At 43.7% G+C, this 14204-nt stretch overlaps 1 protein-coding gene across 2 annotated transcripts in view; it reads right to left on the bottom strand.

Moving 5' to 3' along the window:
- The window catches only part of SOCS7 (suppressor of cytokine signaling 7), a 262772-nt gene extending 249120 nt beyond the window's left edge, over nt 1-13652 (bottom strand). The window contains exon 1 of one of the 2 annotated variants that reach the window (XM_086924311.1): nt 12797-13652. In XM_086924311.1, coding sequence (XP_086780437.1) covers nt 12797-13455 — 659 coding nt within the window. In that variant the 5' untranslated portion in view covers nt 13456-13652. The remainder of the gene's footprint in view (nt 1-12796) is intronic. The other variant, XM_086924310.1, reaches the window with a different exon arrangement.
- Between the last annotated feature and the right edge of the window lie 552 nt (nt 13653-14204).

Genomic DNA, 14204 nt, shown 5'->3' with positions numbered 1-14204 from the left:
CATCAACCCACCGAGCCACACTGGATAATGGCACCTATGAAATGAATGTCAATTAGCAATACATTTCATGTTTCGAGCCAACTGTATTATTAGAAAACGAATTACATGACAAGAATGCAGGAAAGCAAAAACAATCCTAGCCGAATACATTACTACCATTAACTCACTACTAATGTCAATGATTGCCACCGGTTATATATCGGAAATCAAAAGCCCTTCTGGAGAACAAAAGAGTGTAGACAGACTTCTCCAAGAAGACAAAAAGGAGATTGGAGATTGGAGAGGGGAAAAAAAAGATATAGATATAAAAACAAACGAACATCCCCTACTCCAGCAAAGAAGAGGCACGTACTCAAGGTGGGCAAGGATAAGGCTTATTTATTTTTCAGGTCTCCCTCGACCCCGCAGTAGGATTAGGAGATATATATATATATATATATATAGTTGTACAAAGAACTACACATTAGAATCTAAGTCACTAAAATGACGATTAAGAATGAAGGGGAAATGGAGAGTTTCAAATTAATGTTAAAAATGCTTCCCACTGCTTAAAAGTATACTGTGAATATACCCTGCTTTACAGAACACTTTTACTTTAATAAGCAGTAACATTGGAATTTTATTTTTTCTAACATCATCTTATTCCGTGCTTGCTACCACATAGTACTCTTTTCCAGCATTCTGAATACTGGGTGTTTGTTGTATTGGGTTGAAGTGGAATGTAGAATGTGAAATGTAGAATGTGGGTTGTGGAATGTGATATGTGGGCAGTAGAGAGTGTGTAAGAGGTGGCAGATGGAAGAGCAAGAGTGCAGAGCAAGAGTGATGAGGAGGCTGTACATGGTATGTATAGCTAAATAAAGGATTTGTAATGATGACTGTGTATGTTCTTGCTACACAGTTTTGGAGACGAACTTGAGTTGGGCAGCCACAAACAGAAGGACACACATGTGCGCCATTTTTGCGGTTTGCGTTCAATCTTCAGGGACAGTTTGCATATATTAATTTACCGAGCATGTAAAAAAACTGTGTCCGTGAATATTTCTGTAAATATTGGCAACTTTCATGGTACAAAGTGTACTTGGAAGTGGCTCATGCAGAGTCTGCCTTGCACTGATGTTATGGCAAGGTACGGAGGTCAATATTATGTATTAACTCTTTACTGCCACACACAAAGCAACAACAACTAGAACAATAACTTTAGAATTAGAACTTATAGATATATAATGCCCAAACAAGCAGCCATCTTCATACTTTGTTGCTGCTCACGCATCAGATAAAACCACTGAGGTTTACTTAAACTTTGGTGCATGGACATTTAAATATATTAATGGGAAAAACCAATTTAATGTATTAAGTAACTACATCTTAATATAGAATTCGATTGTAGTACAAAAGGTTACTTGTGTGGAAGACTGATTGAAAGAATGCAACATTTTGCTAGGAATTGGGGTAAATTCTAATTAGTAGTGTTTCATTGATTGCAGGGAAAACCTGCCTGGGGATTTCCGGCGCATGAGTTTATCCAGCTACCATGTAATTTACAGTATTCAAGAAAGAATGTTTACAAAGCATAGCCAAACTGAACTTCTGCAAACATGCGGTTGATAGAGTCAAGTCTCCATTATAAGAATTGTGTTTATTTATGTTAAATATGCAGAGTAGTGCAGCAACACGAACGTTAATACGGTAGGTTTAAGGGTTTTTAATAGCCGCCCACGAGAAAGGTAGTTGGCTATCTTGGACATGCACAATCAGTTGAGTCGCTTCAAAGTGTCATGGCCAGTAATGGCTTGGTTGAGGTCAAGAGGTGTGCGTCTGTTTATTTGGATGATGTATTAATAATGACAGAATCAAAGGGGTTAGATTTAGAGCAGACAGTTACCGATCCGAATTCTAGAGAATACGGAATCTGTGGTGAACAGAGACAAGTGTTGTTTGGTACCGACTCAGCTAATTATATTTTTAGGCTTCCAGATGCAGGACATTGGACTGTGTGTTGATGTTTCCCGCAGAGAAAGTGAAGAGAATTCATAGGGAGATGAGGAAGGTTCTGGAGAGCACGTATTTTATCTCGAAAACAGTTTGCAATAGTGCTGGGTTTGCTTTCCGCGTCCACCCAGGCTATCTTTCAAGCTTCGCCTCATTATTGAGCTTTGCAGAGATTAAAGGCTCAACATTCTCAGGAGGGGACTGAAGTATTCCCAAAAACGTCAGTTGTTTTTGGATGCGAGGGAACAGTTGGAATAGTGGATGGAAAATATGAATGCTTGGAATGGGAGAGTAATATTTGACGAGGTACCAGCTACAGTAATAGAATCAGATGCCAGTCTTTAAGGCTGGGGAGCGAGATGTGGTCGGATGACAATAGGAGGGAAATGGTCACTTCAGGAAAAGGAGAAGCATATCAATTACCTACATCTGTTAGCCGGATCGTTTGCAGTGTAATGTTTTGTAAAGAACAGAGTGAAGAGTTGTGTGTTGTTGAGGGTGGACAATGTGTCAGTGGTGAGATATGTGAATCGGCTGGGAGGACAACAATTGAAAGCTCAGGAGGAGCTGCTGAAGAATTTTTAGGCATTTTTGCCTTGATCGGGACATTATGATTCAAACCCAGCACATCCCGGGACTCAGCAATTAATTACGTAGCAGATAGGAACTCAAGGAATTTATGAGATTCAAGCGATTGGATGTCGAACAGTGTTCAAGGCATTAGAAAGGAGATGGAGGCCTTTCTAGATGGATCTTTTTGAGAGCAGATTAAATGCTCAAATGCCACCAGTGTTTGCAGTTGGAAACCAGATCTGGATGTTTTTCTACAATTATGCATTTCCTCCTCTCTCTTTAATTCAGAGGGTGTTGATGAAGATGAGAAGCGAGCAGGCAATGCAACATTTTGGCCCACACAGGTGTGGTTTACACAGTTTGTTATGTTATAGCTATTTCTAAAACGCAGCAATTACCTGAGGGTGTCCTGGCGCTAACCACTATTCTCTGAGAAAATAAGATGGAGGCAACGTTAAAGCGTAAAAAAACAGGTTTTCAGTCCCTACTGAAAAGTGAGGAGGTCAGGACCCTTTCTCAGATATAGGGGAAGATCATTCTAGGCCTTTGCTGCGCACACCGTAAAGCTTCTCCCACCCCTAGAAGATGTTTTGATAAGCGGTACTTTCACCAACTTGGATCCACAGGAGCGAAAGGTTCTTCTGGGTAGGTACCACTGCATTCGCCGTTTAAGGTAGTCTGAACCTATGCCATGTAGTGCCTTATAGACGGTGCAGAGCGCTTTAAAGTGCCCCCGTTTCCTAACCGGCAACCAATGGAGTTTTTTTATTTCCTTAGAAATAGGGGCAAATTTGGGAATGCCAGTGAGCAGCCTTGCTGCCGCGTTTTGCAGTAGTTGCAATTTATTCAAAAAACGTTCCTGTATGTTTAACCCCTTCGCTGCGGCGGGAATTCCGCCGCAGCGCTAAGGGGGCGGGGCGGCTGAGCGTCGCTCGCATGCTCGTGACAGAGCCGCTCCGTCACGAGCCGCTGTTGAGCTGTGCTCGTGGCGGAGCGGTTCCGTCATGGCCCGCCCCGCTCAATGGAACGTCCAGCGCAGGCGCGCCGAGCGGGCCATGACGGAACCGCTCCGTCATGAGCACAGCTCAACCAGGGCTCATGACGGAGCGGCTCGGTCATGAGCATAGAACGGGTTAAATAAAGGCTGTTACAATAGTCAAGTCTGGACATAATAACTGCAGTGAATACAGTCCGCTGGCTATCAGCCGGCAAAAAGGGGAGAACTTTCTTAATCATTCGGATTGTAAAAAAGGTAGATGATGCCACAGTGTTGATCTGATCGCCAAAGTTCAGGTTCTCGTCAATGACTCCTAAGTTTTTCACCTTCCCAGAGGGAGTCGGAAGAGTCCCGATTGCTTCTGGCCACCAATCTGGGGTCCAGAAGTTCGGATAATTTCAAAATAGGATCACCTCTGTCTTTCCTGAGTTCAGTTTCAGGCAATTTTGTGACATCCACCTCCCGATTGCTGCCATACAATCATGGAACTGATTATCAATTCCTGCTGTCTGACCAGGCAGGAGAGCCACCACAATTTGTGTCCTCTGCATACGAAGTCAGGCTGAACCCTTATGAACCAATTAGAGTAGCTAGGGGGGAAACATATATGTTAAAAAGTGTGGGGCTAAGTGAAGACCCCTGTGGCACTCCGCATGGCAAAGAAAAAGGTTTAGAGTGCCACAGTTTGGGATCGATCAGTCAAAAAAGATTTCAGGAGACCATATGCTTTGCCTTGGATCCCACATGCCAGCAAACGGTCCATCAATACATTGTGATGGACCGTATCAAAGGCCGCAGACAGGTCCAACATAATTAGGGCAGCATTTCCTCCCATGTCCACTGCCTCCCTTATCTCTTCCGCTGATTTTATAAGGGCGGATTCTGTACTATGCCCTTCTCTGAACCCATATTGAGGAGGATCTCAGACGTGGGTTTCGTACAGAAAGGTGCTAAGCTGCAAATTCATGGTTTTCTCAACCAATTTTGCAGGTAATGGGAGGCGTGATATGGGTTGAAAATGATTAGGCTCCTTTGGGTCCAACTTGGGCTTTTTTAGCAGAGGCAATATAAATGCCATCTTCCAAGACCTAGGGAAGTGCCCTGCTTCAAACATAGAATTGAACAGAGGTGTGAGCAAAAGGGACCGGGCCCGTTTGACCACTGAGACTGGACAAGGATCATAGGGAGAGCCTGATCTTGCAGACAGGAGAAGTTTCTCAGTGTCAGTTGCAGACAGTGGCACAAATTTGTCAAAAACCGGGGCGGAGTCAGCAACTGGCCTCCTTCCACCATCAAAGCTCCCGTTCCTCCCGGGCTTGGGTGACTAAAGTTCGGGAAGAAGACCTCTACCTTGTTCAAAAAGAACCTGGCAATGTCATTACATAGTTCCTGACTAGCCTCAATTTTTGTCGGGCTGGGGATGGCCAAACTTGAGACCGTGTTAATAAAGTTCATTAGTAGAGTTTTTTGTGGAATTAATTTGATTTGTAAAAAACGTTTTCGTTGCTTCAAATAGGAGTTGTTTATAAATGTTAAGACTTTTGTTTGCAACTCTTTTTCTCCTCTTCCTTATATTCTTTCCTCCAGCACCGCTCTAGAGACTTACAGGAGAATTTTTGTCTCCTCCGTTCTTCTGAGTACCAGGGGGCTGTTGGTTGGGACCTCCTAGGACATAGAGCTTTGACTAGAGCAAGTTTATTACATGCTGACTCCACCCACGTTGTATAATGAACGACGGCCTCCTCCATTGCGGAGGGTACCTGACCAACAGATGTCATGAGTGCATCTTGTAGGTCTGTGCTCTCGATATTGTTCCTGGCTCTACTTTTAATCTGAATCTTAGTGCCCTTCTCTGTCTTGTTATGAGTGGCCAGGGTTAACTCCAATAGTACAGCCGCATGGTCTGTCCAAGTCAAAGGATATGAGCCCGTATACCTCACTTGAGGGTGGTTTGAAAAGATTCCGTCCAGAGTGTGACCTGCCATATGCGTGGGGCACATTACCAGCTGACTTAGGTCAGCAATCTTCATCAAATCTATAAGAGCCACTGTATTTGGGTCCATCAATGTTTCCAAGTGGTAATTAAAGTCTCCCATGATTGTAAAGGACTCCCTGCAAAGCCCCTCTTCCAGCAGATTACCAATAGAATTTAAAAAAGCGATCCTAGGTCCCGGGGGTCTGTATAATAAAATGCCCTTAAACATGTGATGGTATGATAAACTGAGGCTAACGGAGAGAGCCTCACAGACTGACTTGGAGGCTATATGAAAGGCAGCCCTTAGTGAGTTATGGTAGATTATGGCTAAGACCCCCTCCTTACTGGCCTGTTTAAATTATGGCAAAGAAACCCCGTCGGAGTAGCTTTTACAATATCGGGGCCTGAGCTTTCATCTGTCCAGGCTTCAGTGATAAAAGCAATTTGAATATTCTCCTCCTCAATAAGCAAGGCACTCTCAACACTGTGCTTCACCAAAGACCTGGCATTGAGCAATAAACATGTTATCACTATTGTATTGGGCTCCGCCGTTTTAGAAACTTCAACATTAATGGGCTTAATAGGTTGGTAGCTAAGCCTAGGCAAAGCAGATTTGCAGTTGGAGTAGATAATAAAGGAAGACCATTGTCTTGTGTTGAATAGGAGACACAAACAGTGGACTTACTGACTGGCTTCAAGTCCAATAACTGTAATCTTGGATACCTCGTGATATTAGCCCCACCTTGGTTCGATCGGGATGGGGTGCTGGTGAAGCACGAACGGGCGCAGCGGGCCTTGCCTTTGTCGCGCCAGCGCCGCGCCCGCTGAGCAGACGCGTCAACGCTTCCATTTATAGCGTCAGGAAAACTAGCCTGCTGACCTGAAATACCCCCAAAATAGCGGCCCTAATCCCCAGGAGTCTCGGGAAAACCACCTAATGTTTGTCCGCCCCTGAGCACGCTCACCCGTGATCCCCGCTCCCCCGGGAGGTTAACAGCAAAGTACAAAGAACAAAGGCAGGTAGGACAAAATATGCCGATTAAAGTACTGTCAAGCTCAATGGTAACCAGAGTGTGGCAAAACAATAGATCCAAATTAAAAAACAATTTAAAATGTTAAAAGATGTTGAAAACAATTTAAGAACAGTCAGAGTAGTTACAAGTGCAAGTTTCAAGTGCAAAATACGCTAGTAGTAGACTCCCGGCTCAAGCCTCAGGAGCTAGTGGTTGTTGATGGATGGCCCAGCACTTTTAGCAGACTGTGTGAGATATTGGTGAATCCAGCGGGGGAATGTCTCAAGTTAATAAAGAACAGTCAGATGCAGTTGATGGCATGGATGATTTCAAGAGAGTTTGGAAAGCATTGGGATTATAGTCAGAAGCTTCTAAACTCATCTAGAGTTTTGAGCTTTGGGGATAACTAAGTCATGTAGTCTGGCCTGGAAGAGATGCGTTTGTTGGTGCGCTCAAATATTTGTATCCTATATTGGCACCTGTTGTGAATGTGATAAATTATTTAACAGAAGAATTTTTAGGTGGAAGATCATACAGTTTAGTGAATTTGAGTAGATCAACTATTTTGGCAGGTCATGAGTTGGTAAATGGGATTCCACTGGGTCAAGTTGATGTTGTGAAAAGAGTGGTTAGAAGTGTGCGGTTGGAAGTTCCACTAGGGCCATGGTATATCTTTTCATAGGATGTGGATCAGGTTCTGAATGAGTTGTCTGTATGGAGTGAGAATGAAAATGTGATTTTAAAGGAACTTTCGTTGAAGGTTACCATGCAACTTTGTTTAGGCTCATTTACAAAAGTATTAGACGCGAGGGCTTTAGAGGTTTCCTCTAGATGTTATGTACCGAAGGTGTGTGCTTTTATAGTAAAAGGAGAACGAATTGTATGTCACATTCTATTTTGTAGCCACATGTGGAGGTGAATAACAAATTGTATGTTGTGAAATGTTGAAAGGAGTGTGAGAAGAGGACAGAGTTTAAGGGATGTGATAGAGTCCCAGTTGCTAATTTCATTTAGATATCCCCAAAAAGCGAAGTCATGTCCTACCTTGGAAAGATGGGTCAAAAGTGTCATGGCAAAAGATGGAATTGATTTACAAATGTTGAGGCACATTCTCTAAGAGGTGCAATGGCTTCAAAAGCATATATGGTGGGTGGAAGTCTTTCAAACACCCTGGCTGCAGTAGCCTGGTCATCAGAGTCTGTGTTTAAGAAGTTTTACTTCAAACCAATGGAAAGTGCATCTCTGAATGTTGTGGCAAGACTTTAAAAATGCGCAATATTGGCCTCTGTACCTTGCCATAAAATTGAGATTTTCCACAGCAGGGGTGGGATGAAAATCATGACTTCATTAAAGACACGGAGGCTAATATTATCCCTCCCAAATATCCCACCCTTAATATAAGAAGAATAGAAGGTGTTCCAAGGAGGACTAATGCCAAATATTGGAAAGTTTTGGCAGAACAGTGGATCCAATTTGTTTGCAGCAAAAGAAGGAAGATGGCGGCTTGTTTGGGACTTGTATATCTATTAAAATGTTGTTAAGTTCTAATTCTAAAGTTATTCATCTAGTGGTTACTGCTATGTGTGGCCGTAAGGAATTGATGCATAATATTAGCATCCGTGCCTTTAATAAAATAATGATTTTCATCTCAACCCTGCTGCAGAAAATCTGAATTTCAAGCTCGAACGCTCCAGCCGCCTGCGGAAGACGTGACATGTCATTGCGCAGATCACAGAAGGTCACGTAACATTTATTTATATCAAAATAAAGGAGTTGTAACTACTTGTTTGTACATCCTTACTATACACTTGCTACCAGGTCACGCAAACCTGAAAGTACACAAGTCACCAACTATGGCCAAGTCAGCCCTGCTGCGACTGTACCCTCAGACCAGCAAGTTAGCCACAGAGCTCAGCCATGACTGCTTATCTTTCAGATGTTTTACTGGAAAATAGGTCTAGTTCCAGGGGGTGGGCAGGAAAAAAGGGAAGTGTTCTCATACTCTATAACTAGGCCATAACCAACAGAAAAGAACGAGAAACGACAGAAACAAACCCAGGACAGATGCCACAACCACAGCTTTAACCCTTTCGATGCTCATGACTAGCTCAGCTCGTCATGATGCACAGTTGAGCTGTGCTGATGACGAGCTGAGCTCGTCATAAATAAAGTAATAAAGCAATTTCCAGCACAGGGGGGGGGGAAACGCCTAGCAGCCAAGGTGTTAATATCATCAATGGTTCTGTTCTAGGGGTTTCACAAAGGCTATTTTTATAATGTTGCCCTTGATTGAATATGAATAACAGAAGACAATGAAGCAACAGAATGCCTCCGAAAGCAGCTGAAACCTGCCCAATAAACTGAAAATCCATTAAGAGGGTCATGGGCATTTGTCACTAAGCTGCACTGCAATTTATACCTTAGTGCGTTATGATAAGCAGGACAGGCAGAGTTATAACATTTCCACAACATTGTGAAAATCGCACAAAGTCTAATTCCACAAAAAAGCTTTATTGCACTCAACGGTAGGAAATCCATTGCGCATGTCGAATGTTTCAGTCAGAAAGATTAGGTGGAACTTAACTATCGTCACACTATCATCATTATTGTAGTGTTGGTTCTGCTGGTTTCCTGATTCACACAAAACAACCAATCTACAGAACAATGTCTTAAGCACTGAAACTGCCTTGCAGAGAGGTGGAGAAAAAGGAAATAAAGATAGATACAGCCCAGAGGTCTAAACATAGAATATTATATTGAAGAAACAGAGCCATGCTGTTGCAGAGCAACCCCGTAGCCAAATTTATTGTAGTCCTTCTTCTGTACTTTGCCTGCATCAGAAGTAGGCACTGCCCATAATCATAAAGGTGATAATGTTAAGGATAAGCGCATGTCTCATCTCAGCAAGTTTTGTGTGCCGTGCAGCACTTTAACAAATAATTAAAAGCAAACAATTGGAAATTTTAAAAAGGAAATTATATTCTCAAAAAAATACAAAAAGATATAGATGGTCATTTCAATGAGACATGGCATGAGCTTATGTTTGTAGCAAAGAAGCGTGTACAGTATACGAATAAAGCATTTTTATTGCGGCCCAACATGCACACCTGGTCACTTCCCAGTCTACTGTACACATCTCTTGTAGCCTGGTTGCACTTGAACGTATTAACATTCTACCCCCAACACTACACATCTTCCCTTTTAACAACAAAATAAGTTTTTCTAATGATAAATCAATACTCCAAAATTATACCAAGCTATACATAAAAACAATCATACAAAAAATCATTTTTTTTAAATATACAATTAACTAACATTCCACTACTATTTACTTACAATAAAACTCTTGACATTTCTTTGGAACATTTATTACAACCACATCTACTTCTCTTCACATCACTATTCTCCCGGTTCTTTTATAATTCATTGCCTCTCTCAATAGATTTACTAGAAATCATTTCTCCGGTGCTCACACCAATGTTCTCCAAGTTATTGTACGATCCAATATTCTCACTCCTTACATTGTTCTCACTATCAATGCACTCTTCATCCAGCCAATCCTGATTCGTAGTCTTGTCACTCATTAAAAAAAATCTTACACCTGGACATTCTACTAATATGCCACGTTTTGCCATGGTTCAATTTAGAAGAATGACAATGTAACTCAATCGCTTCAATAGGCTCAGGAAACTTACTTTCACCCATTTTCACAATCTTTTCCGCCCACTCTTCTTAACAGGAACCCATTCACCAACCTTTAAATCAACTTTCACATTATGTCTTTCATTGCAATTCTTATAGATAATTTGTGCCTTACCTCCATTTCTCTATACTTCTTCTGGAGACCAATTGACTTTCCTAGCTCTTGCCGTCCATGCCACATTGTACCTTACAAATGGTGTACTTCCTTTAATGATGACAAAATGACACCCCAGTGACACTACTAGGTGTATTTGTGTATGTCCACAACATTTTTAAATTTCCCAATAATCTTGCTCTCCATAGACAGTTGTATACAGCTACTAATCACTTTGTTAAACCTTTCCATTAAGCCATTTCTTTCTGGATGATAATTTGACGTTGTTTTGTGTACCACTCAATTTTTCTTTTCGAAACATCTTGGAAACAACTCAAAACAAACTGCAGACAATTATCACCTAATTTTATGTAAATCTTTCCCCAAAAAGATCTTATCCAAAAATGTGACTACATTCTTGGCAACAACATACTCTACAATTTCGACTCCTACTCATTTAGAAAACAAATCGATCATTACTATCAAATACTGATGACACTGCTCGTTACAGGTCCCATAATATTAATTTCCAATGATTACCACAGCACACTAGGACTTGTAACTGGACAAAGAGGTGGACGGAAAGTCACTCGTGTAATTCTTGTCTCATACACACGTTTGTAAATGTCATCATTCGCTACAATCAAAACAGGTTCTGGCCTATTTGGAAGACACGTCATACCCAAAACTACTAAATCCATTCACCGTAAAATGGAAGGTTCCTTGGTCACAACATACAACTTTCTTTCTGCTCTCCTATTCTTAAATTCAAACCACAACTTCCTACAACCTAGTAAATCAATAGGTACTCCAGTGAATTTTTTAGGCTAATGTCAGCAGGCTCTGGATGTTCTCCCAAAACTTCTACATAAGTCTCCTTCCATACATCTTATTTTATGATAGTATATGGCGAACCAGGGCCTGCTACAATTTGCATTATGACTCCAACATATACCATCTCACATGTGCTATATTAATGAAGGACACAGGACAGAGTTGGTTCTAGGTACCACATAGGTTTAAAGGAGAATTTTTTTTCATGTTTTTATTTATTTGGGGTAACACAGGACTCCCACCGTACATAATGGTCCAATAGATCCAACTTTTCCAGAAGATTAACCCCTTCATGACAAATCGAGCACCTCTTTAAATCCAAATTACTTAACGGATTTACGGCAAATAACAAAAAAGCTTGCTTACTAAAGTGCTAACGTTCTGCCAAATCTGGTGTAAATCCGCTAAGCCATTTTTCCTGTCGGAGAGCTAAATTTCCTAATTGAATTAATACAGCAAATCAATGTTTTGGGTCCCCCTTTTTTCTTGGCCTTCGCTTGACGGATCAACACAAAACTTTCCATTAAAGGAGTTGAATTGCAATTTTTTATGGAAAGTTTAAAGCAGATTTGCGGAACAGCTCCAAAATATTATCAAAGAAACAAATAATGCCTTTTCGATGGAAAGAGATAACTATCTATAACTACACTAGCACTATGGCTGCCAAAGTAATATAATGTACGTGCCGTGCCCCCCACCAACCCACAACTCCCCCCCCCCCCAGACAGGGTGTAGCGATCAAAATTACTTCCCAGTCCCTCATGTTTTCGCTTCTCCAATGCACCGCTGATTTTTTCCATATGACATGGTTGTGTGTTTTCACACAGCGGTACAGAAGAAGAGTGGTTGCTGAACCCTCCATGGTCCTGAGTCTAGAGCTTGAGCTCTCCCCATTACCTAGGGGTTTTTGGTGGGGAGCATGGCGGAACAGTAACTATTGAGGACAGCCTTGTTGGTGGCCAAACGGGATATCGCAGCCCAATGTAAGCCTTCCAGACCTCTTACGGTATCACTGTGGAGAAGGGGCTGGACTGGTGTACCCAACAAGAGAAGCCGGAGTACGAGGCACGGGGTTGGCCTACTATGCGTGCCAAAATATGTAACAAATGGTTTGAATGAACGGGGATATGGACTCAACATGAAAAAGTTCCCAGGATAATTATGTTCATATTGCAACACCATGTCTGCACTATTAAGTCTCAGTTCAGTCTCTCTTACAATAGTACCTCTAACCTCCAGGGGCTCAGCTCGGTGTACGTAACTTGTCCTCCCTACAAAAACTCCCTATAACTAAGCCTCCCTTTTAACTGATCATGCCGCTTATACAACCACTATATATAGCAATCATTCGGCCAACTTTATCATACAACGCCAAACAACCTTGCTCCTGCATCCTCGTTGCAGTGGAATACCTCTCACAGAGAATCCTTGATAATCACCGTCCCTCGGTCTCCCGGTTACACCTTGTTTCCCTTACATCAGTCCTCGGATTTCCTTGTAACAGCACATCTGTATAGCCCTCCCCCTTACCCCGTTTGCCTCCCAGGTGCCCTTTTAGGCCCCCTTCACAATATCTCCGACTCCCAGTATCCCTTTGCCCTAATCAGACGTCTCACCTTCCTTCTGTGCCGCACACATCCGTCAAGCTGACCGCAGAGCTACTAAGGTCGCCAGTTGTGCCTCGGGCTTCCCCGGAACCGTTACAACTCTTGGTGCGGAACAGCCGGCTGAGGCGGATCTTCAGGGAGCTCTTGCGAGCGCTGCCGCCGGGACGGGGGGAAAGCCTTCCGGGCTCCTTGACGCGGCCCGATCTCCCCTTCTGTACGGGCTCCGGGGGCTGCAAAAAGAGCGGCAACCTGCTCGCCTGCTCTTCGGAAGCGGCCTCTGGGCCCTCCAGAACCAGCAGTGCGTCGCTTGTCTCCTCAGCTGGATCGTCGGTGCCAGCGGCTGCCTGACAAGGGCACTGCTTCAACTCTAGCGCCCCCAGCCGCAGTTCTAGGCCGGGCCCCCAGTGCTGCTCAGCACCCAGCTGTCCGAGCACCAGACGGTGGCGGGGACAGAGCTCGGGCCCGCCGCCACCGCCCTCTTCTCCCTCGTCCTCGGGCTCCCCGGCGCCGCGGGCCCCACTACGGAAGACCATCAGCTGCGGCCGGGAGCCATGGGGCAGCTCGGAGGGGCCAGCGCGCTCTTCCCCGCAGCCCAGCAGGCGGCTCAGCGCTCGGTGCGGGGCGGCCTCCGGCTCCCCCCGGCCCTCCGGAGGCGGCGGCTGCTGCATTGGCCTCGCCGGGGCCTAGCGCTCGGCCATGGCAGGGCCACCTTACCAGCCCCCGCGCAGGTCCGGCTCCTCTGCACCACCGACCACTGCTTCATGGAGGCCCCGGGCGCCTCCCACCCTGCACCGACTCACACAGCTCTACCGTCGCCGCGGCCTACTGCGTCACTTCCACCCCCTCGACCAATCCCAGCAGTGGCGCCGTATGCTGGTCACTTCCGCCCCTCGAGTAGCGACAAACAGAAACGCTAGGAATGACAGCATGGTCGAAAGGGACGAAGGACTACACGTCAAAGTCTGACACTCGAAGCATATGAGTCTGGGACGATTACACAACCCAAATAAAGACGCGACAATAGAATTGAATGTCCCCAAAACTTACCTAAACTAAGTTCAGAACCCAAATCCTTGTTATAATGTTATAGCATAAGTTTAGTTTACTGGATGTCATTATGAGGTATGTAACATTCTACGTCACCATTGGTCAATTGATTGTACCTTCAGTGCTTAGTTAGGTTCTAAGGAGTAAGGAGACCGTTAAACGGCCGAGTGAAACGGCAGTTGTGATGTGAAGGCCGTAGAAGAACAGGACAAAACAGACCTAACGGTGATCCCTTCCTCTTGACAGCACCAAATAAACAAGCATTTACAATGCAACGGTTTCGCCTTTGGAAAAGTTTGAGCTATTGGCATTATGAATGACAAACTTTTTATTTATGTGTTAGTTTTGAAAACAGATAAATAAATGGCAT

The sequence above is a fragment of the Lissotriton vulgaris genome, chromosome 5 (assembly GCF_964263255.1).
Source record: "Lissotriton vulgaris chromosome 5, aLisVul1.2, whole genome shotgun sequence".
Taxonomy (NCBI): Eukaryota; Metazoa; Chordata; class Amphibia; order Caudata; family Salamandridae; genus Lissotriton; species Lissotriton vulgaris.
The sequence above is the reverse complement of the archived record's forward strand: the minus strand, read 5'-3'. Positions and strand labels throughout refer to the sequence as shown.